Raw genomic sequence first — 24,527 nt, forward strand, 5'->3', positions numbered from 1 at the left:
TCATGGCCAGGACATGACCTGGGGGGAGCCCATCGCTGCTTGAGGTAGGCGCGAGTATCAGTCAGTGGGTTGGTGAGCTACTCTGTAGGGCATCACTTGTTTTCCTTGGGGTTTATTTTTCTTTTTTATTATCCACTACAATAAATAGTAGTAGTATATTTTACTTTGTTTTCATTAGTAAGCTATTATTAGCTCAACCCACAAGGTGGTTTTTTTCTGATTCCCATCCCACTGGTGGGAGCAGGGAGAGGGAGCATGCAGGGAGAGGGAGCATGCAGCACTGTGGTACTTAGTTCCTGGATGAGGTTAAACCATGACAACAATAGTACATTTTTTGGTTCACTTGCCTTCTGGCCTTTTAATCTGTAAAATTCATACTGTTGCAATCATCTGTGGAAACGCAGGCCAAATGTTTGCTTTTATTATTCTGTGCTTTAATTTTGAAAAATTGTCTTCCTGTGGTCCCAGGAGTTCAGGACACAGTGCTTCGAGGCAGGCACAAATGTTTGAGTTCCAATAGCACAGGAGCTGGCAGTGGGCACGGTGCAGGCTGGCTGCTGGCAGAGAAGGTTGCTGAGGTGGGAGGAATCCCTTGTGGGAGCAGCAATTTGGAGAGCAAGCAGGGGCTGTTCCCTGCTGCAGATTACTGAAGCTTCCCCCTAGATTATTTGATTACTGAGTCTGGTATCTTAGAAAGTGCTGGAAAACAAATAACTTTATAACAAAGTATTTTTTCACTTCATACTCTGAAATATAGATAAAGCAAACGTTTCAAGTAGCAAATTTGAAAAAGGAGTGTGAGTCCCTCCTCATACCACGTCCCTCAAAGGATTAAATACCAACACTGTGTTGTCAAAAGTTGGATTTAATAACTCCCAATAAGTAGAATAACTAAAAGAAAGAAGGGAAGATTCTTCAAAACGCTCTGTAAGGAGGGATTTGAAGTGTAGTTGCTGGGTTGTCTCAGAGTAGAGAGCATGTTCTCCTCATTCCCTGGTGGTGCCTGGCTGCTCACCCTTTTGCTCTTCTTTCTGCTGCTTTGTGCTGTCTTTGTTTTCTTCAGGAACACTCAGCAATAATCCCCCTGATGTTTCCACATGACAGTCTGAAAGGGAAGGGTTGGGAGAAAGCATTTTGGATTATCAAATGGCTTGTGTGCACTTTCAGAATTCTTTGTAAAAATGAAATGCCACACGTTAAGTTGAACTTCAGAAGTTTTATATGCAGCTTAGGAGAATAAACTAAATAGAATTTGGCAAACTTATTTATGAAAGAACAACAATAAAAGTATCTTTCATTTTCATGCCTACTGAAGAAAAAAGGTTTTATTTTGATATTTTTAGGTTTCTTTGAACATATAAATGTTTTGGCTAATCTTACTGGCCTGGGAACAAAGTTCTGAACAGGCTTTTAGAAATTGGCTTTTCGAATTTTGGCTCAAAATAAGCCCTTGCCCACTGCAGGCGTGATTTCTTTCTATACCTTTGATATATGTATTCATGTGTTTTTTAAAAAGATCTCATAAACTGAAGGTCAAAAATATTTTAGCATACAATGTCATTTTTTCTGGCTCTTTCAATGTGAGAGAAGTAAAAAGTCTCAAATATAGAGAAATGTGCATTAAAAAACACTCTTTCCACATGAAAGAAGCTTCTTTCCCCTAAGGAATACTTCTGGTTTTCTTAAAGTTAATTTTTAACCATATTTAAAATTAAATCAGTAACTTTGTTTAAAAGTCTTGGCCCAGAGCAGTAATGAAATATCTAAGATATTAAACCTACCAATATATATATATATGCTATCTATGTTTTCCTCTTTTAGTAATACATTGGAAAAGGAAAATCTATATTAAATAGCCCACAGTCAATTTTTTCTAAACAGGTAGTTTTCCCCAGGAAGCATTCTTTCCTAAGAGATCTTAAAAGTGTATTTTCTTTTAATTTTCAATGTAAAAATATTCTAAACATTGCATATGTTAAATATTTTTAACATAGATTGTATTTGCCACTAAGCATGTAGTTGCAGAAGTTAATTACTTGTAATTTATTCTTCTAGAAAATAAACTGTAAATTGTTTTAACAGACAAAATATATAGTATGGTTGAATTTACATGAAACTTCACAAAAACATGCATTTGTGTCAAAGGCAGTGTTTGCTGCTGCAGAGTTTTTGTGGAAAGCCTTAGTGGAGATGGCTGCAGTCTCTTCCATTTGGCCTGTGTGTAAAAAGAGTCAGACTTTGCAGCAAAGAAAGTAGGTCTTCACCATACTGCCTTTCAGGGACAGATCTGCTGTCTGCATTTCTGGATCTTACTTTATTTAGTAAATAGCATGGCTGGTATTTCACATCTCTTGTGTCTCAGTGGTGGCCTCCTTTGCTGTGTGCAGGTTTGGGTGTCAGCTCATGCAGTCCCACGGGCTCTGAACACTGCCAGCTTTTGCTTTGCTTCATTTGTTTGGATTTCTCTTCTCTCCCCTGCCCTTTTTTGTGTTACAGATAGGAAAGCTGGCAAAAAGTTTCTCTGTTCTATAGAGAAAAAATTAGAGGAAAGACTCATGAGTTTTTTTTACTCCTGTAAAAATTAGAGATAAAACAGAGTCTGCTTAGATTTAGCACATGCATTTTGTTGCTCCATGAAAAAAAAACCTCATTCTGCAAACTAGTGCTTGTTGTGGAGAACTTCTGGGTAGCTTCATGGACCTTGTTTTAACAAGTTCCAGTGATGATTTTCTGTTTAATTTATCTGACTTTTACTTCATTTAACTGAATGTGTTGACGTGGTTTGATGGTCTTGTTTATATGTGCCTGGACATTCAGAGAGCCAAGACAAATGGAGAAGGGCTTTCTTAAGCCAACAGAGAGTTGGATTAGTCCTTCTTCTGGTCATTGCTTGGCCGTGGTTTGATCTTTCCCTCAGTATCTTTGAGTTAAATGTTAATTTCTTCTCTATTATTGTACTGTAACTCAACTGCAACTCTGCAGTAAGGGGAAATCAGTATCAGCTGTTAGCTATTAATAGTGTATATTTTGGTTTAAAAAGGAATATACCACCTGGAAGAGTAAAAGGAATTTGGAAGAAGTCAGAAGCTTAGGTACTTGTTAGAATTTGACCATCTTCTCCAGCATGATTGTTCCTCAATAAATTTCCACTACACAATTCCCCACCCTTGTCTTCTCCATTAATTGCACTTTGATTTAAGATTGGTCTCATTTGCTGTGACATCTACAGTAAATAAAGGTTAACAGTATAGATTTCTTTTTGAACAGCAGGCTCTAGACATTTAAATGTGTCAGACTTGATGATAAATTGATGTAATCTCTAATAATGACATACTAAGAAGGGCAAATACCTTTAGAATTTAGAAGGGATCCTGCTCTTGCTATTTCTCAAGTAACACTGCCTGATTCAGCATTTGGATGTTTGTGTGGCTAGAAGAGGGATGCCAATTTAACAATTCTATTAGAATGACAAATTAGCTTAGCAGGGAAAAAAAAAGTAGTATCTTAAAGCATATTTGTTTTTATTTTCCCTTCTTCAGGTCCGATGATGACAATGCAGATGACAGGAGTTCCAGGGTGACCAGACTTTGCACTTACTTTCAGCAGAAGTACAAGCACCTGTGCCGCCTGGAGCGGGCAGAGTCGCGGCAGAAGAAGTGCCGGCACACGCTGCGGAAGGCGCTGCTGCAGGCGGCCAGCCGGGAGCCCGAGCGCGCGGGGCAGCTCCTGCACGAGCTCCGGAGGGCAGCGTGTGCTTGCGCCAGGTTAGACCTGCCCTACCGCTGCACGGGCCTGGGGCTGGCCAGGGGGACACGGGCTGAGCATCCCGCAGCTGAAAGGATGAGCTCTGAAACGGGAGTCACGCACGAGGCAGGAGAACATGACACATAAGTGCCTGTCAGTGGAGTAAAAGAAACGTGGCGTAGAGTTTACCATGAAGACAGGCCTTCTCCAGATTTATGTTGTAGAATGTGGATGGTTTGTTCAGCAGTTTCTGTGCCCAAATATCAGGTCCTTTACTGTGCCAGTAGAAGGTGTGCAGTCTGGTCTGTAGTTCACTGTTCCAATTCAGATTTTGCTTTTCAGACAGCTTTTTTGAAAAGTCTGTACGTCCTCTTAATTATCTTCCCAGCAAACCAAATTTAAGCTCATGCTTTTTGTTAGATTTAACTCAATCTAACATTAAATAAAATTTGGCAACAAAATACATAACTTCTAACAACTTTGAAGGTTATCTTCTGTGGGAATTCTTTCTAGATAATGTCAACATCCCTCTAGCTCTCAGCATATGGAGAGTTGGTTGATTCATATTCATGCAGGAACAGACTAAGTCTGAACCCTGGTGTTACATTTGGGGTATCAGAAGCATCCTTTTGCTTTTGGGGTTTTGCTTTACAGGATGTGTGACTATGGGGTGCAGTGTATAGTATGAGATGCAGATTGGAGCTAGGTACTATGAGCATATTGTGTTTAATGGGATGCTTTTGTTCCTGCTTCAGTGGGATGTGGTTCATGACAATTGAAGTGTTCATTGTTGGGGAGGTGGACTGATTCTGAAGAACTGCTCTGAGGTGTAATGTAGAAGTCTCCATTACTGGCTTACAGAGTTGTGTATAAATTTCTCCAAACTTAAACACTACAGCAAAAGTTCACCTAAACTGACAAGCTCTTGCTGCTTTTTTTCCCCTATTATTTTTCCCTTTTATTAAACAAAAAAAGTTTACATTGTTTTGGGTAGGTCAGCAAAGCCAGGTATGCCTGTCATCACTGCTCTGGTCAATTTAAGTAACCACAGAGTCTTTTCAGATAGAAAATTTTTCACAGGAGTAATACTGCTAACTAAAACTTTGCTCAGTCAAAGTACAGTTGATGACAGAAATGGCTGAAGGAAAACAGTCAGGCTACAGACAACTCTTTGTCAACCTAGAAAACAACGTGTCCAGAGGTGCAAGTGAGCCCTGGAATCGGCAGCTTTATCTCCATGAAGGTGACGCGTGCCTGGAGAGCAGGCTCACCCGAGCGAGCTGTGTAACGCTTCAGTGCCCGTCCTCACCGCTGCCTGGCGCCTGCTTGCAGCTCAGGCTCAGAGCACACAGGCTGTGCTGGGGGAGCCCCGGGCACCTGCTGGTGGATTGGGCTGTAGCACGTTGATGAAGGAGAGCTTTTATCCATGTTGAGCACGCTCAGGCTCTGCCACTCCAGAGCTCAGTCTAAGTTTGAGCACATGCTTGCATGTAAGCTCTGGGGATGCTCGGCATGTTTGGATTTATGAACAGGCTTGAAAGTGCACTTGACTCCCATCTAGGCATACCCAGTACATTGAATTCTGACCTCATTTTGAGGGTTACCTGTGTTGACACTCACCTATTACTGCCCTTTCTGTTGCAAGGTGTTGTAATATTTACATGGTAGTAGCACATAGCACCTCTCATTACAATTAAGGCCCTGTGAAATAAGAAATAATCCTGTTACTACAGTCACACCTTCACCTGTCATTGACATCTATTCTGTGTCCCTGTGTAGAGCTTGTTAGTAGTGTGCACCCATCTGGATCATGACACACACATGTGTGTTACAATTTTTCATCTACTGTGCTACATTCAGTATAATAATTGTGTTAAGTAACCACTTAAGACTAGGGGTTTGTCTGTAAACTCTTTTATGCTTTCTTTTCAGCACAAGCCAAGCAAGGCAGAGAGATGCAGAACCAACAATCTGCAGTGGGACTTCGAAGGGAGAGCAGTGCACTAACAAGGCCCTTCCATTCACCAGGCACTGTTTTCAGCGTATCCTCTTAACTCTGTTTGGGAGTGGCATTCAGGCATGGAGGCTGTTCTGTTTTAGGAGGTTTTTTGTTTGTTTGTTAGATTTTTGCATGATAACTAAGTTTTCTCAAAGAAATACCTATTTGTTAGTATGTCATCATACTAACAAAAGCAACTCCTTTGCTTTTCATTTGGCTGTGTGATTTAGGTGTGTAGACCCTGAGGATAAGTAGTCTGCTACTGGTATTTGTAATAGGAACATCATTTTACTTTGTGAGCTTTATTTAGTGTGGGCAAGAAACCTTTACAAAATGATCATCCTTCAGAATGACTTGGTACAAACCATGGGACTTTCAGTCTCCTGGCTTTCATACAGGTCTTGGTAGGTTCCAATAGACCACCTTCCTGTGCCAGTTTCGTGGAAAAAGGTTTTTATACATAGTATAAAAAGAGGGCTTACACTGACTAGAAAGATAGCAATCATACTTTGCTTTGTTTAAAGAAGCAATATAGAAGGAGTCACAGAACCTCTTAGTCCAGATGAGGAAGGGTTCCCTGTGCTTGGAATCTCAAACAAAACTGGAAAGAATGTTGGAAGTCAATGGCTGAAAATCTCAGAAAGAAGAGAGCACAATAGGTGTGAGTTTTGGTTCTGAAGACTATAAAAAGGCAGACTTATGACCTGTAATACTTAAAATTACTGCAGACTTTGGTTTGTTTTGTTTTTGGGGGTTTTTTTTGGGTTTTTTTGTGGGTTTTTTTTTTTGTTTGTTTGGTTTTTGGTTTTTTTTTTTTGTTTTTTTGGGGTTTTTTTGTTTTTTGTGGTTTTTTTGTTTTTAGCTGAAGAATTGTTGGTGCTTTTGTTGGCGTGACTCCTATTGTTGGAACTTTTGATTTTGGTATTAAAAGTGGCTAGTGCTGATGCACCCAGCTACTGTCAGACTGCAGCACCTTTCCAATCTTTTTGTTTTGCAGATGCCTTGTTTTTATTGTTTGATTTTTTGCAGGCTGCTTAAAAGCAGTTTGCAGAGCAGTTCAAAACCTCTATGAGAGAGCACCATGGCATACAGCTGTATTTGGGATTTGCCTCATGGTTCTGATGGGATTTTTTTGTTTGGGTAGTTTTTAATTTTAAGTGGTCTCTCTTGTTGCTGTGCATAGAGCAGGATAGTCAAGACTATCCTGCTCTAAAAATATATGCCCATTTTTTTTCTCTGCATTTTCTTCTCTAAAATGAACAGATTCTTGGTTCTGACCCATCCATCCAAGTCTGCTATCTGGATTGTTCTGCAGCCTTTTAATTTTCTTTGTCCTTTTTTTTTTTGTTGTTTTAACGTTTTATAAACATACACAGTGATGTTGAGGTCTGAGAACTGTTCAAGATGGAAGGAGTGCTTCTAGTGCTGTTTGAAAAAAGACGCAATGAAATATCTGTTTGATTTGCTGTAAGTCTGGAAACATTTTTACTCCTGCTAAGGATTTTCTGAAGGAAATCTCAGCAAGCTTACGTTTGGATTTACTTGACCTTTCTGTCTGCTTGCACATCTTTTTTTTCAGAGGAGCAGGAAGGATCTTGAAACTTCTTTGTCTGTGCTCTAAAGATAAATGCCAAGAATGTACCTTAAAAGATTGAATTAAGAAATACTCTTTCTTTAATGTTTCAGTATGGGTTGTCATGAGTCTGTAAGGAAATAGTCCTGTTGACTACACTGTTCCAACTGCTACTATTGATCTATTGATTAAGGCTCCAGGAAAAGGCTTCTTTTTGCAAAGAACTCATTAGTGAAATAGCTGCTTTTATAAAACTATCAGTATATAATAAAATCATTAGAGATTCTGCATGAATGCAGTTTTTTCACTTTTAAAAGTTGGGTTTGAGCCTTACCTAGCTTTGAACTTGAATAGCAAATTTAAGGCACTCATTAAAAATAGTATCCTTGGACAGATAGAGTTGAAGGCTCTGATCTTTATCAGATTGATAAATCAAAGGGCGTTCCTCCACCACTGTCTTGTGTTATTCCTGATGCAGAAATGCACAGATATCTTATTGAACCGTTCTCAGCAGCTCTTCTCGAGTTGCACAGCCAAGTTTGCAGATGGTCAGCAGTGCTCTGTGCCAGTTTTTGACATTACACATCAAACACCTCTGTGCGAAGAGCATGCCAAAAAAATGGTAAGTACAAAGCCATCATTGTATCTATTTGTGTACTGGCATGATCAGGAGTTTTAACCCCAGTCTTCCTATGAAGTCTTCCTTGACCACTAGCAAGTTTATGAACTTAAGAGATTGTTTGCTATTATTTTTCTTAAAAGGGTAAAACTTGACAAACATTCCCAGTTAGTATAAAGTATGTTGTGACAATCTTTTATGTAGTTTTGAGGATATAATGAAGTATACATGGGAATATTCTTCACTGGAGAAAATATGATTGCTGTCTTAAATTGAGAAATAGAAGATCATTGTGAGAGATCCTGTGGTCATTTTATTTGGGGTCACTCCTGGTCCTTGGATCTGAATGTAATATAAGTGTGATATTAAGAACACTGCATCTTAAACAGTCTCAGTACATGGGGCCCAAAGTACTTTCTAAAGGTAATGTAGAGAGCAATTGCAAGGATGGAAATAATGGGGTTGCTACTTTATTTACCTTTTAGTAACTATTAGAATTTATCTTGAACTTCCTTCAGGGATCCATGGATCCCAGAGAAAAAGCAGTGGCCTACCTCAGCCTGAGAGAATGGAGAAATGAAGTTGATGTCCTCTGCTCTCCTTTTTATGACACCAATCTTCCAGAACAAAACTTTTAGGATAATTCACAAACCCACTTCTGTCCTGCCCCTCCTTCAAGGCTTCTTGTCCTACCTTCAATTAGGTGTAAAATTTCTTTTTTTCTATTGTTTAGTTGGGTTATTAAAAGTTTTTTTGTTACTGTTTTTGCCCAGCCTTTCCAATAATTGTGAATTATAGAGTTTTTTGATTAGAATGTGAGGGTTTGTGCTACACAGATCTGCATGGGGTTTCCCCCTTTCTAGGCAATCTTCAGTATGTCGCTCAAGGTTTACCTCTGTAACAAATATAATCCTCTGCCATACCTAGTATGGTGGCAACTGAAGACTGATGGTGGTTTGATTTATTTTTTAATGTGTCAGTGATTGCTGTTCAGAAGCAATGAGGCCATAATTGTTTACCCACATCCTTATTCTAGTCCAGCAGTGTTAATTTTTCTCCTCAGTGCTGTCCCTCTGTTATGTCAGCAGGCACTTGAGGATTGTGGCTTCAGCTGCTGCACATTATCCACATTAACACCACCTCACAACAGCGTTTTGTCTTTAATACTTACAGGAGTGCTGCTAAAGGTTATGGTTGTGCACTTTTTAGTTAGGGTTTGCTATGATAATTTTTAAAGTGACACTGCACAATCTCCAGTTCACAATATCTCATAACTTGGTCTATGTTATTTTTGCCGTTGGGGTCACTGAGGAAGGAAACAGCTCAATTTTTGAAACTGTGTCTGTGTGTAAGGTAACAGTTCCTCTTGCATTACATTCCACATGTCTGTGGAATGACCAGGGTGAAAAAAAGCTAGGAAAGTAATACTTGTTCTTAATATGCTCCCATTGGTATTGTTTTGCTCCCAAAGGATAATTTCTTGAGAGGGGACAGCTCCCGTAAAGTTCAGCACCAGCAGCAGAGGAAACCCAGGAAAAAAACGAAGCCACCTGCACTTACCAAAAAACACAAGAAGAAGAGAAGGCGAGGCCCACGCCGGCCCCAGAAACCCATTCCTCCTGCAGTGCCCCAAGGGAACCTCACCATGCCTGCCACTGTCTCACTGCCAGTAGAGATACCCCACATACGGTCAGTGCTGCTCCTGCCCAGTTTCCCACTGCTGGCCTGAGCACTGCCAGTGAGCTCTGTACAAAGCTGCCAAGCAGCATCTGGAGCAGGCCTAAAAATTCCATCTCCATGTGGCTGTTGAATAAAACCTTTAAGTGGTGGGTCATTTTGGCTTTGAGCAATGATTGGGTTTGATGGGTAAAATATTTTGCTCCTGATGTTGCCTCTTATGTAGTTAATGAGTAGCCTAAGTGTAAGCTTCCTAAAGACGCTACCTAAAAGCATTTTTTCCCTAGATAATGGAGGAAAGACTGTGTGGGGAAGCATGCATTGTAGATGGATGTGCACTGATAGGTTGTCCTTTGGAGCAAGCAGAGTTGAACACCAGGGACTAATGTTCCTTTTTGTTCAGGAGCCCCTCCACTCCAGAGCTCAGTGCCGATGAGCTGCCTGATGATATCGCCAATGAAATCACAGACATTCCACATGACTTGGAATTGAATCAGGAGGACTTCTCTGATGTCCTGCCACGGCTGCCTGATGACTTGCAAGATTTTGATTTCTTTGAAGGTACCATTTTATTTTATGCTAGCTTGAACACAGTCAGTGAACTGAAGAATTGAGTGTTTCTAAACTGCATTTTGAGGAGTTGCTTGCTTTCCTACAGAGGTAGTAAATTCTAGAGAAGGAAGTGTGCGTTTGCTCTATTGTTTGGGAGCTCTGAAGTAAAGCAGACTTTAAGAAGGCTGTGTGCATAGTTCTCTGCTTGCTCATGTAATTACTGCTCTGAGAACCATAATTGGTTTAGTATTTTAATAATTCATTTTACATTTTTACTGCCTGTCAGTGTTACAGTTTAATCAAGAGTGTTCTCAGTAATGGCATCTTTCTGCCATCGAGTGGGGCTGGAATCACAGTCAATGTTGGCCTTTGATAAAAAGAGAAGAGAGTAAGAATAAAATCTTTAAATACATTTTTGAAACTAGCTTTTGATCAGAAATGTGCTTGAATTTCTGCATTCTAAAGCTCAGTACCTATAACTTATAACAAAAAAATTAGAACAGCCTGGAGTTGGGTACGTGATTTCTTTGGTCATTTTCTGATACAATGTGACATCAGACTGTGTTTGAATTGAAATTAACCTGAATTATACTGTCTCTGTAAATTTTAGGCCCAGGCTGTAATGTGGTAAGTAGAAAGAGGACCATGTGTTATTGCATCATTGAAGGTCTTATTTAAGCATTTTTACTTCTAAGTCTAGGAGGTTTAAGAGGCATCTCCTACTGTAGTATGTGGAAGGGAACAGGCAGAGGGGGATTTCAATTGAAGAGGAAGGTGTAATTTCATGGTTTTCTTACCTTGCTTGTTTAGTGAACACTGATGAATGACACTTTCTGTGTACTGGAAGCCATGCTGGAAGGTTATCATACAGTGCAGCTCTGTATTGAACTGTCTGTACATCTTCATCCTTTGAGTGCCAGGGCCAGGCTCACCTGAGAGCAGTGCACTAACTGGTGGTGTCCCTGTTTCTGCAGGTAAAAATGGAGATCTTCTTCCAACCACAGAAGAAGCTGAAGAACTGGAACGGGCCCTGCAGGCTGTAACTTCTCTTGAGTGCCTGAGTACCATTGGAGTACTTACACAGACAGATGGTGTGCCAGTTCAGGAGCTGGCAGATAGAGCGATAGGGGTGTTCTCTACAGGTGCTGGAGCTCCAGGAATGCAGTCCTTGAGTCGAGAGGTTAACACGGATCTGGGGGAGCTGTTGAATGGGCGTATAGTACACGATAATTTCTCCGCTCTGGAGCTGGATGAGAACTTGCTCCGTTCTGCTACCTTGTCCAACCCACCTACGCCCCTGGCAGGGCAGATCCAGGGGCAGTTCTCAGCCCCAGCCAACGTTGGCCTTACTTCTGCCACTCTGATAAGCCAGAGTGGCCTTGGGGAGAGAGCCTTCCCGGGACAGTTTCATGGACTTCATGATGGCAGCCATGCCTCCCAGAGGCCCCACCCTGCCCAGCTGCTGAGCAAGGCAGATGACCTGATCACCTCACGACAGCAATACAGCAGTGACCATTCACACTCCTCACCCCATGGAAGCCATTATGATAGTGAGCATGTGCCGTCTCCCTACAGTGACCATATCACATCCCCTCACACCACATCCTTTTCTGGTGATAACTTGGCAGCTACCTTCTCAGCAGAGATGCCCATGATGGCACAGCACTTGCTCCCAACGCAGCTGGATGTGCCACTTAGCGGGGTGGTCAACCCCAGAACTCACTGGGGAAATCTTCCGGTCAATCTTGGGGACCCCTCTCCGTTTAGCAACCTTCTTGGTGCAGATGGACACCTCCTGTCCACCTCCCTGTCCACACCACCTACCACCTCGCACTCAGAGACCACACAGCCTGCCTTCGCCACTGTGACCCCCAACAGCTCCAGTGTGCTTCCGGGGTTACCGCAGACCAGTTTCAGTGGCATGGGTCCTGCCTCCGCTGAACTCATGGGCTCCACCTCCCCCAAACAACAGCTCCCTCAGTTCAGCGCAGCCTTTGGGCACCAGCTGAGCTCCCACAGTGGCATTCCCAAGGACCTGCAGCCCAGCCACAGCTCCATAGCTCCTCCCACGGGCTTCGCAGTGACCGGTGCCACCGCTACCAGTACCAATAACGCATCCGCGCCCTTCACCACCTCCAACTGAGCTTGTCTGCCTGGCTCCCTGCAGGTAGATGGGGGACCTGTGTTTTCTATCTTTCCTTTTTTCCTTTCTCTTTATTTTGTCTGTCTTCTCTTCCCTTTATTTTAAGAGGGGGTTGAGAAGAAAACCCCTGCTTCAGTACTGACCAGGGTTAGCCCTCTGTGAACCTTGCTGTAGCATTCACATGTGCTCGTCAGGCACCGGTGCTCATTTATTGCAGGCAGGTTCACTGTTCCCCAATAATTCCTTAAGGATACAGCACAGTTACTGGATGTAAATGATCTTAGCAGTAAGACCTAGAAATGGGAAGATACCTCAGATCACTGATGCATGTTACTGTTCCCTAGGGTTCGGATCAGTGCTTGCCATCCCATTAGCATCTGGTAGAAGGTTTTCCAGTGGGAAGAAATCTCTTGTTTTTTTTTTTTTTTTATTTACTCTTTTTCCAAAGGTAGCATTTGGCATAGAAAACTTGGCTGCACACATTGATTTGAGAGTGGTGCACTGAAGTCCTAAATCAAGATCACAATTCAAGGATGAGTTTGGCAGTTTCTTGACATAGTCTCTTGACCTCCTCTGTGTGTGTGTGTGTTTGGGGTGCAGGGAGCAGCGATTCCTTTTCTTCTTTTGGTGAAGAAGTAGTTGTCCCCTTCCAGAACTGGTCACTGTTCTTACTGCATGCTGATTTTTGGTTGTTTTTTTTTTTATCACGATTTGTAATTCATTGAGTAACAAAGAGATCAGTTGACTGGTTGCCCATAAATTTGAAGGCTGTTACGAAGTTAGCCCAGGAAAACAAAGAGAAACAGAAGGATTGAAATATAGATCATGGATTAGAGAAGGTTCCTGTGAGAAATTTCCTTCCTTGCTGAATTACTGTGGCCTTGTAGCATTGATGATTTGCCTTTTCAAGTGTGTCTTTGTCCAGAACTCTTCGCCTGACAGGCTGACAGGAATTTCCCAGCTGAAACAGGAAGAATTAGGTTGGTTTTCTGCCCATCCACACAAGTCTAGGTCAGACCCATTGTAAGTTTCAAATGGATGCATTTTTCACAATATGTCTAACTAGTGAGACTTTCTTGGACAGTTTTTAATCCCCTGAGAGCCATATAGTTTTTCCAACATTTGTAGGGTTTGATGCTCTGTTTGGGAAGCTGAATGTAAGGAACTAGCAGGTACCTATCACCAGTCATGGCAAACCAAAAGAAAAATCACTAATGCAAAATAGGTAACAATTTCTTCTGTCTGCAGGATGGTTTTGTTTGTGCTGATCACCTGCTAATGACACTATTCACTCTTCGGTAGTAATTGCAATTCCTAAAGAAAGTAGTCAGCTAGGTTTTTGATTTCTTAAAATAGTTATTACTTTTTAATTTTGTTCTTTAAACCAAGAGGTAATAGCAGCAGAAATTCTGAGGTGTTTACTTGTATCTCCTTATCAAGAAGGAATTTGCTTATGACTCTCTAGGGCTCAAACTTGCTACTGTACCTGATTTTGACTGTAAAAGTAACTCCTGTTTAATAGAAGTCTCTACTCTCCTTGGTTTGTTTCAGAGATGCAGATGAGAGACAATAGAAAATTCTACATTTCAGTCTTGTACTGTAGACAATGGATTTTATTCTACCTGTGTGAATTACAGTCTATTTCAGGAAATTAAGAGAACCAAGCACATGTAATAGGAAGGCTTAATAAATTTTCTGAGGAAAGGATCACTGAATGAAGTTTAGTTGCTATAGAAATTCATTTCGTTAGCAGTCAGGCACACACCAAAATATCTGACCCAAACCTCTCCTTCCATCTTCCTAAGGAACAGAGTTTAAATGGGATAGGTCTTGTGTCTTCTAACGATTGTAGCAATCATATTATCCCTCTTTTCTTGAAGGATCTGTCCTCTTTAAATATAAAAGAGTATGGATGATGCATATGTCTTTTTCTGAAATTGCAGTTGTATATGGGTGGAAGAAACAAAAATTATTTTCATGCTTCTGTTGTTATGAAGTCATTATTTCATACTTGGTAAAATAGATCTTAATAATATAAGCCGAATATTTTAAGTGGTGATTTAAATATGTTTGTAACACTTAAATGTTTTTAAACCACATAAAAAGTTTAATTGAAGCCTATGAAATCCTGCTTGTGATTGTCCTGCTGATTGAGGAATGCCCAGTGATAATTGCGAATGAGGCAAATCTGACAAGGCTTTTATTTATTTTTATATTATGTTACCCATACTTTGTTGAGGAGACAACTGTTTGATTTGCAGATGATTTTTGTTGTGTTCATCTACCTTCTTCAATGTGCTGTGATGTCTGACTGAAAAAAGTGGAGAACTAGTATACCAAATGGTTAATTCCTTAATCTGCTTGTGAATTCATGTAATTTTAGAGGGTGTTAATTTCTATGTATTGGTTTCAGGACTTTGGTCTTGAAATGGTTCTTGTGCCCATCAAACTTCTAATGAAGCTGCAGCTAGTGCAGAGTATATTTGCCCCACACCATGTTTCTCTTTCTTAGCAAATGCTGGGAGGGAAGAGAGGATAATAGGAGCTGAGAACCGAGTTCTGCTTGGTTGTGTTGGTGTAAATTACAGAGGAGCTTTCCAGTCTAAGGTCACAGTGAGTTTGTACTGGTCTAACTCAGAACAGAACCCAGCTCCTAATCTGTGCATTGATTTAGACAGGGAATTTCAGAAGCTATCAGAGCAATGGAGGTCCATTATTACCATTTGAAATCAATGGCCTTTATGTGCCTGAGTTTCTTTAAAGTAGCTTGGGACATCAAGTCTCTTCCCCACTTAGATTTCAATCTTTGTGTATCGCTTGACGACTCTTCTCTGAAAACTGACTGCATTACATTTTTCCATGAGCAAACTAAGTTTGCAATAAAGCTGCACTTTCAAAAATAAACTTCAGTTTGTGTACAATTGAAATAGGAATCTCCCTGTCCTGTCTGCCACAGTGTTCTGAAACGGGCCACCACCCTTGCCTTTTCCTGGTTCACTTCTCATTTTTTCACTACCACCGATTTCATGGTTTCATGGCTGCCAAGCAGTTACGGGTCTTGATCTTAGCTTTACAAGGTGGATCATTCCAGGTGGCTTTCTACACCCACACAACATGCTGACTTCAGTGCATCAGTGTCTTACTGTTGGATGCAAGAGATCTAATTGAGAGGTATGTGTAGTCAGAGATATTTCACACCTCTTTCTCTGGGAAATCCTGCTGGCCTGGTTAAGGTGGTCCTCGAGGCTGTTATTTATGTGGTTCCCAAGTAGATTCCATGCTCCCTCACAAATGTTTTTGAGTATCAGCTCTTATAGCAATTAGCATCTTGTCACCCCTTCACCAAAGAGCCAGTGTAGCAATTTCAGATGCTCAATACCTGTTGTGCCCTTTATGTGTTGACAAATAGAATAAGGCTAGTTGAACCTAAAAGTCAATTCCCTCACATGAGATTGGAGTTTTAAAGAATGAAAAAAAATTAGACATAATTTGCATAATTTTGGCAATAATAGCACCTCAATTAGTCTCTGTACAAAAGTATTTAACACAAGATTAATTTTGACAATGTACAGAGGCTTGTCAGGAATAGCTTCATGCTCTTCTGGTGCAAAAGGCATTCTCTAAGACATGCTTTGACGTTTCCTTTCACCCAAGAAGACCTTACACCAGCTTTGAGGGGAACCATATGCACTTAGATACCTCAAAGTTGATTTGTTCTTTGGCTTCATAATTATGATACAAGAACTCTGTCTCTTCCTGCCTTCCAGTTCCTCTGGGTTCTTGCTTAGATCCCTTCTCATTAGTAGCATGCTTCTATGTATGGCTGAGCATAAAGGCACTAAATTGATAATGCTGAGAGGTAGCACAGTTGCAGGTCTGCCTCAGGCACTGTGGGGAAAATGGCAACAGCTAGATTTCCAACTGAAAATGGGGATTTGCAGTTCTGGTTTGGAAAGCACTGAAAGCCCTGAGAAGCTTATTGCCTGCTAGGCAAAAAATCAGAGAAAATAAATTGTCAAAGAGGAATTGTACCTAATAGCAGAGAGAAGCCAAAAGAAGTGGCCTTTTATTTTATTTTTTTTATAAAAGGAAGATGAGTATTGAAAAATTAGGATTTTCTGTTGTGAGCTGTCACTGGCTTTAGGGGCATGGCCGAGGAAAAAGACCTCAGACTGAGCCTGCAAACCAGCAGCCATATTCAGTTTGAAACTTTGTCTTGCTGTAACCACATCTACATGCATTCTGGGTTTGAATCTGTTTGCCAAGAGAGTCCTGCAAAGGTATACAATGAACAGTGGGCAGTTTTCTTTCCTGAGAAGCTGGCCCTGGTGTCTACCTGTGCTGCTTCTGAGCTCCAGCTGTTCTCTGAGCTCCTGCAGCCTCCTTGCTGCTGGATATCCCTGTAGGCATTGCCAGGCCTCCACGGGTATTTCTCCCTGTCTTTGTGCTGCAGTGAGCTAAATCTGCTCATGAATTCTCCAGCAGGATGAGCCTTTGGGCAGAGAAGAGGGAAACGTTTTTAGATGATCAGCTACCTGCAGTTAACCTTTCAAGACTTGCAGGACAATGGTAGGAGGTGCTTTCAGCCAACAAACAATAGAAAAGTTACCTGTAGTGACCTTGGGCAGTGAGACATTTGTGTGGCTGTCCAGGCAGCTTCCCTGGTGGAACTGGGGTATTTTTCCTTTTGTGTTTCTACATGTGAAGGACTCTCCTGTGCAGACCTCTTGCAAGGTTCAGTAGTGCCAGAAAGAGTAACTGAGGGAATAGTTTGGGGCTAGTGTGCTGGCTGGATCTTTAGGTCTTTCTCACCTTCTGACCACAAGGTCTTTCTGATCTTCTGGGTAACATTTAATGATGGGGATTTGTGGGCTACTTCTCATACCTCCTTTATTTCCTTCCACTCCACATTCTTCATCATTCTTGCATCTGTTTTCCCATTCTCAGACACTTCTCCACTGTAAGTTATGCCAGCTGGTAAGTCTTCTGTGGTTCTGAGCAAATCTGACTGTAAGATGAACTGGAGGAGAGATTTCTGCAATTCATAACATGTATTTGGATGCTAGAATGACAGTGCAATAGAACAAAGTATTTTTCAGATCACTGAGTAGAGAGATGTTTCACAGCATGCTAATATGCCATGAACTAGATACTGAGGGTACAACATTGATCATGGGTGTGCACATGCTAGCAGTGAACACTGAGGCATTTTTAGCAAGATTTTACCTTCTGAGAAGTTCCTCTTCATTTGAGATGTGTATCAGTAGAAAGTCACGAATTAAAATTTAAATTACTCTTTCTTAATACACTCAAGCCCAAATAAAAGTAAGGAGGATTGGTGACAAAAATCTATATTTGCGTTCACTAAACTTCAACTTTTGGACTTCAGGAGAGGTCTGGTCATAGGAGACCTTAGTTCTGATCAGTTAAAGTTTTAGTCTTATCTTTAAAACTAGACAAAGGCACTGTTAGGAAAAAAAGTTTGGGGAAGGAGAAGGAGTTAGAAAAGATGCATCTTAAAACAATTCTATCACTTGTGTCTTCAGCCTCTTTTTAAAAAAAATCCCAAATGGTATTAACTATTTTCCCTTTGCTGTCTGGTACTTCTTATGGTTGTTGAGTTCTTTGCTTTGCCCTGTTTTACTCTCCTCCTTTTGTAGCTACTGTGGAATGAAGTAATGTAGTGGAAGCATGAAAGGACAAAGTGAGCATGGCTGTAAGTTGAGAGCAATAGTTGGAAAAGGCTTTTTTATCTGTCTCCTTGAAGTAAGTGTTGGCACCTTTTCAGTCTACTTGAGGTCGTAGAATTTGGTCTGAAAGTGAATAGGATGAACCTTAGGCTTTTGACCATAAAGTGTACTTGCTGTAGAAAAATGCATTCTTCCTCCTCTTCCTCTTGCTAGTGCCCCAAACACACACACAGTGAGATGTCCAGAGTTACCCATGTGTGAGCACATAGGCATGTTGAACTTGGTCCAGTGATGCTAATGTTTAACCTGCTTTCTCCTTGTCAGCTGGTGCCCACGGAGATGAACTCTGGATAGGTAACGTTCCCAGATATCCTCTGGAAAACTTTAACTTTGGTGCAGGTTGCTGTGATGTAGCTAACTGCGATGGCATTGGCTTCTACCTTGGAGTGGACTGATTTGCCCTGAAATGACTCTCTAACCTGCATCTTAAACAGTGTAGTTGGTTCTGGTGCAAGTAGATTCATTCTGAAGTGATGGACATTTTGATTCTCATGCAAAATAGCTACATCCTACCAGAAGGGGTTGAACCAGTTTCTCTGAACAGTGATGACCTTCACTGTACAGTTTTGGGTATGTCTCAGGGATTCCTTGTGGAAATAAGGGCAGTTAACAAAAAAAGAAAAAAAGAAAAAAAAAAAAAAAAAGGAAAAAAAAAAAAGGAAAAAAGTTAATAGTTTTAAAAGTAAATAATAATTTAAGTAGAGCGTCACCTAAGTGAGAGCGCAAGAAGGAGAAATCTTTGTTCAGTTTTGTAGTCAACAGTGTCTGGCTTACGGACTCTTTCTCTTCTCGGGGCTCTCATCTCAACTTCAACATACAGAATCTTTTTCATCACGCTCAGCTTTAAACTTTTTATTTAAAGATACCCTTCCCCAATGAGCTTTCAGAATACTTATTGTAGATTTTAAGAGAAATGGTATATTAATTTATGCTATTAACATCACCTCATAAATTATAAGTTTTATACTAAAGCTGTATTGAGTGTAATGAATTATGTTGCATATGTGTTTTTAATAGCTATAAAATTATATACAAGCTTTTTTGGAAAAACAAACTAGTGAAGCACCTTTTTACACTGGATCTTTGCCGTGTCAAGGTGTACAGCTATTCTTTGCTACCTTGCAGATATCTATATCTATATATAGATATATATATAAATAAAATAAAATGGTATCCTGTATCAACAAGTATAGAACTCTTTTTAACCCTTATATTACTGTTCCTATAACTCTTTTTAAATTTTGAGTGTTACATTCTGCAATAATTTATCCGTGGTTTGTACCTATGATTAGAAATTTAGTTACAGGGTAAATAGATCAAATTTAAAAATCCAACTACTGTAGCTGGGAGTTGTGAACCAAGTTTGTAAGACCTTTTCTTTTTTTAAATGTATTTATTTCCAGTTAGCTCTGTGAGTTGGAATTTGAAAAGTTGGAACATTAGGAATCTACAGTGTCTTATTCAGGAATTTTCCCCTCCTTTCCTCACAAAGGAATTCCCACTGTGACTTATAAATAGAATTAGACTGCTTGTGTGCATGTATGTATTATATATACACACAAAAATATGCATTGGGGGGGGATGTATGTGTGATACGAATGTGTATATTGTATGTAGGTCATAGTTTTGTAAAGAGAAAAGTAGTCAAGAGGTGATGGAATGTATTGTAGAAATGTGATTATTTAGTAGGGGGTTGTTATGTCCTCACTGTTATATAAATAACTGAAACTCTCTACTATATAATCTTCTGTTATGAGGCTAACTCTGATATCATGTCAATTTTACTGTTTTTCAAATGAGTTGCTTTGAGCCCTGTTTAAAATGCCATGAAAATACCAAGCTCCCAAAGACAGCCTTTAAATAAAACAAATGGGGGAGGAGGAATGATGGAAGAAAGGAGTTTTCCAGAACAAACTGAATGGGAAGGTTTGCATTCAGTGGGATGGAGAGGCATGAGAATTGCTGTATCTTTGCAAATTAATACCTGAATCTCCTACGGTCTGACTTGGAAAATGTTGTCAATCAGTGTTCTTGTGTTTTCCAATTAGATTGTAAGGGGTGCTGTTTGTGCAGTGGTCTCCATTCCTAAAAGGATCTTGTCTCCAAAGCAGATTTTTTTTCTCTTCTGAGGATGTTTGTGTGTATCAATTTTGCCCCAAAATTTCTGTTGTGGGATTGCAGAACAAAATACGCATTCAGTCAAGGGAGTTTCATTTAGGCTGTAAAATTCTGAATTTGATTTTGACCACTTACCTTTTTTTCATAATTGGAGAAGAAAGATTTCTTTATGGGAGTTCTCATTTGAAATTGTGAGAAGTCAGAAACATTCTTCAGATTGGCTTACTCTTCATATTGTTCTATTTAGGCTGGAGAAAGTAGCCTAATTGTTATTTATTCATACAGTATCACTTCTATGATGATCCCAGTGACTTTAGAAACCTTTTTAGAAAAACAGAGCTTCTAGTATTGAATGGAAATTTGAAATTTTTTACAATTTTTCTTTTATTCCCCTCCATATCATGATGTTGATGCTCCCCCAGGCATCTCTCTCCCTTTCCTTCTCTCCACGATTTGTTTCTGACACATTTGCATAGAGGCAAAAGGTTAGGGTGGTGGAAGTTGTCAGAGGCCTTTTCTTCTGCTTATTTGGTGGTAATGGGAATTAGGAGCAGAAATCTTTATGCCTTTATGGAGGAGAATAGACCCATTTTTGTGTACAGAGAGGTATATCTGTATATGAGATAACAAGCATTTTGCTGAATGTGGACTTGCCCTCATGAAGTACAATAAATATGTATGAATGCAATCAATCTAAATCTATATATACATGCATACAGATTGATAGGTGGAATATACCTTGTGTCACACACCTGTACATTAGCTGTAACACCAGTGAGTGTGTGAGCTAAAGAGAGGGACTGTCCACCTAACATATGTGTAACAGGTAAGCACTTGTGCCAGACAAGTTGTTCTAAATTCTTCTGAGGGGTCTGGATGACTCAGAGACTGATCTGAGCTTGGCCACCATTGGCTTGTGTTACCTCAGCCCTCGCAGTGGAGTTTCCTTTCTGTGTCTCTGCTTTTGTTTTATATTTAGTCTCTTTGAGGCCTCTTGCAAAATGCCAACTTCTTCTGCTTCCCTGCTCCATTGCCTCCATTCCAGCTCCTCCTTGTCCCTGCATCTCTGCAGTTTCTCTTGCTAGCAGCAATCAGCTTTAATGGCCCAATCCAGCTCTGCTTATGCATGAGGGAAATTCTCTTGGTGACTGGAGTGGTAGCTGAATTGGGCCCTGAGCATCTGCTTGAACTTATGCAACTTCCCCAGCTTCAATTGTGATTCAGTAGGACTGTGATTGATTTGCAGATGAATACAAACTTTTCATGGAACCTGATGCAGAGCTTCTAGCATATTAAAAGGTTAACCCAGCATTATATTTTTAAATGGTCAAAATGAGACAACTGCACCCACCAAATACTACCTTCCAATTTTCAACCTTAGGGAGAAAAAAGAAGTTTGATTTGTATCTCCCATAACACAGGAAGTAAGCAGAAGGCAGCCCTGTGCTCTGTTCTGAGCAATGGGGTTGTCATCAAACATATCAAAAGAAACACAGTTTGTTACACTTTATCATAAAACAGATTTTAAAATGGAGTGCAGAGTTGACCATTAACATGCTAGCACTTTGCATCTAGTTGTGTATTGGGTAATATTGCTTATGCAAGTAAATTATGGGCTGAAGTGTTTTATTTTCTGTTTTCTGGCTAAATGGAGCTTCTATATCCTTTTAGCAGAAAGCAGCTGTCAGCAACCTGCTCAGTCACATTGAAGTGCTGTGTATCTTAGGCTTCAGTTTCAGAGGAGAATGCTGCTCCAGTTCTGTCATCGAGCCATACTGGATTCCATGTTTTCAATATGGCTATGACACAATTTTTCTTGGCCACAATTCAGCCATGGAATTTTGTCTTCCTTGCATTTCTGTTAGAAAAAGGTAACTGGTGAACTGTTCCATCTGAGCTTTCATGCAGTCACACATGGCTTCTATGATACATATGTTGGATATGTTGGGGCGTGTGTATGGATGTCTGTGTACTGCGTGTGGACAGTGTGGATTGATACGCACACGCCTATTACGCTATTTCAGTTTGTGTATGTGGAGAATGTACCTGTTGGTTATCTCCTGATATATACTCATGCATACCTATATTAAATATGTATATAGAGTGTAGATGTCCTGCATATACATGTGTATATGTTACGAAAACTTGGTTGGCATTTTTTTTTCTCAGTTTTTTTTTTTTGCAAATTGCTGTCCCTTATTACTTATTCTCACTGAAGCTGCATTATATAGAAGAAATGGAGAAATGTGTTATCAAAGTTTTATTTTAAAAAGGAGACTTTTAATTATCTAAAGCCATTTGTAATTGTCTTTTGAATTTTTACTAGAAGGGTTGTTATTTTAAAAAGGAAAAGAAAAAAAAGGAAACAAAAAAAAAACAAAAGCAAGCAGACAAGCCCTTATTCCCACCCTCGTTTAGGTGAAAGAAATGGAAACACGAGTTTCTAAGTATTTATTTCGTTTAGATGTTTCTGAGGCATACAGTAATTACATTCTGCCCCATCCCCCTTTTGTCCAATTATAATAAATGATTCATGATTTTCTTTTCCCCTCATTACTTTTGTAAATCATTGTTCACCTCCTACATTCAATAGTACTGATATCACTAAGGAGATTTCATGTCCTTCTGTCCTTTTTAGGAGAAATACCAGTGCATCACTATTGTGTTTCATTTTAACATACTTTGTGGAGGATGGATGTTTTTATTGAAGATGTCTGTAACCCGTCTAACTTATTTAATGTGAGAAGCCTTCATTGGAATCTATCGTCTGTTTGTTTCCAACAAGTTCAAGTTTCTGCAACTGTTTTTTTCACCAACATGTTAAATAATTCCCTTCTTACTTTTATGCCTGAGGTTTTAAAATTTGGCTTTGTTTTTTGGGATTTTTTCCCTGTAATTCCCAAAAATATTTATCTGCAAATGGAGCAAAACAGATACCAGAAGCTCGACCAATATCCTTTTTCCAGTTCAGGGTAAATATATTTATCCTAGACTTGATAAAATAAGGTGGCAAATGGACAATCTGAAGTGCTTAGAGGGAATGCTCTCTCTTTTTAAGGCTGTCTCCGAGAAGTTTGTGTTTGGTGTCATTTTAAAGGTAGCTTGATCATGCTTTGATATCAGAAACAGCCTTGTAACAAAGAGCCTCATACAGTTGTTCGGTCACTAGAGTTTAAAATGTAAACAAGTTGCAGTGGGAAAGCAAAGGTGAGGCAGTGTATTTTGAACCAGTGAATTGTAGCTTGCAAATGTACCTGATTTTGAAGTAACTGCATGGTAGCAAGGATTAGCAGTCTCTTACACCCCTTCCTTCTTCCCTCTCATATCTGACACATGTGTTCAGCATACCATACATTGGGAAAAATAAGCAACTTCCTCCAGCAAGGCTAATCCACTGAATGACTGCTTAAAGGGAACATACAAACGGGCACTGCCGCGTCCCGTCTCATGGTATTAGCTGGAAGCCTGGCTAATACGCACAAACAGCCCAGCCCAGCTCGCTTCTGTGCATGTGTCCCTTGGGGACAGTGTGGTGAACAAGGGCTCCTTCCCTCAGGGGCCCTGGCAGCAATGGCAACTCACACCACCTCTAGTGCTGGAGGCTCACGGACAGCATTCCAGGGGCGGGGAGGAAAGCTTGTGTTTGTACTTTCCCTTTAAATAGGAAAGGTTGGCTCACATATTCCTCATACTTCTCAATGAATGTACTGTATTACCATTTAAAAAAAAATCAATTAAATGATAATAGATTGGTCTCCTTTTGTTATCTGGTCCTTGTTTAATTTGTTTAAGGGTTTTTGTATACAAAAGTTTACATTTTTATGTATATTTTTCTTGTGTAAAAACTGATGTAATATGTGTATAAAACACTGTATGTATTATCTGTATATAGTGTGACAAAATGATTTTCTTTCTTTCTTTTGGATGTATTAATAAATCTTGCTGTGAAGTAGCTGTGTTTACTATGATGAAACCCTCTTCTCCAAGCCATTTTGCCAAGTCCAAGTGTATGGATATTGCCCAGGATGAAACCTACTCCATGAAGTGATTTTTTTTTCCTTTTAAAACATATCGTAAGTACAGTTATTAAACTGTCCTTTGCTTAGATTGCTGTAGAGTCTGAGTCGGCTCTTGCTTATTCTCTGTTGCTTTCTAATGACATTAGCTAATTAGTTTTGCTAACAACCTGGGGTCTTCAGTCGCAGTCCTGGTTCTAATTATAGTGCTTTCTAGCTCTGGATCACTGGTCTGGGGACCAGATCCTCTTCATCCTGTTTTCCAGTTTGAGGAAGTATAATTTAAGGGATATAGAATAGAATTTTCTCATGTATGTGGTTATGTTTTCTGAGATT

At 40.1% G+C, this 24,527-nt stretch overlaps 1 protein-coding gene across 3 annotated transcripts in view; it reads left to right on the forward strand.

Moving 5' to 3' along the window:
* Positions 1-24,280, forward strand: part of INO80D (INO80 complex subunit D) — a 46,146-nt gene extending 21,866 nt beyond the window's left edge. Inside the window, exons 7-13 of one of the 3 annotated variants that reach the window (XM_058027602.1) lie at positions 3,540-3,764; positions 5,677-5,786; positions 7,805-7,938; positions 9,407-9,624; positions 10,016-10,173; positions 11,139-12,331; positions 21,847-24,280. In XM_058027602.1, coding sequence (XP_057883585.1) covers positions 3,540-3,764; positions 5,677-5,786; positions 7,805-7,938; positions 9,407-9,624; positions 10,016-10,173; positions 11,139-12,307 — 2,014 coding nt within the window. In that variant the 3' untranslated portion in view covers positions 12,308-12,331; positions 21,847-24,280. Of the gene's footprint in view, positions 1-3,539; positions 3,765-5,676; positions 5,787-7,804; positions 7,939-9,406; positions 9,625-10,015; positions 10,174-11,138; positions 12,332-18,321; positions 18,658-21,846 lie in introns of those variants that run through there. The other 2 variants (XM_058027604.1, XM_058027603.1) reach the window with 2 other exon arrangements.
* The last annotated feature ends 247 nt before the right edge of the window (positions 24,281-24,527 follow it).

This window comes from Melospiza georgiana, chromosome 7 (genome assembly GCF_028018845.1).
Source record: "Melospiza georgiana isolate bMelGeo1 chromosome 7, bMelGeo1.pri, whole genome shotgun sequence".
Classification (NCBI taxonomy): domain Eukaryota; kingdom Metazoa; phylum Chordata; class Aves; order Passeriformes; family Passerellidae; genus Melospiza; species Melospiza georgiana.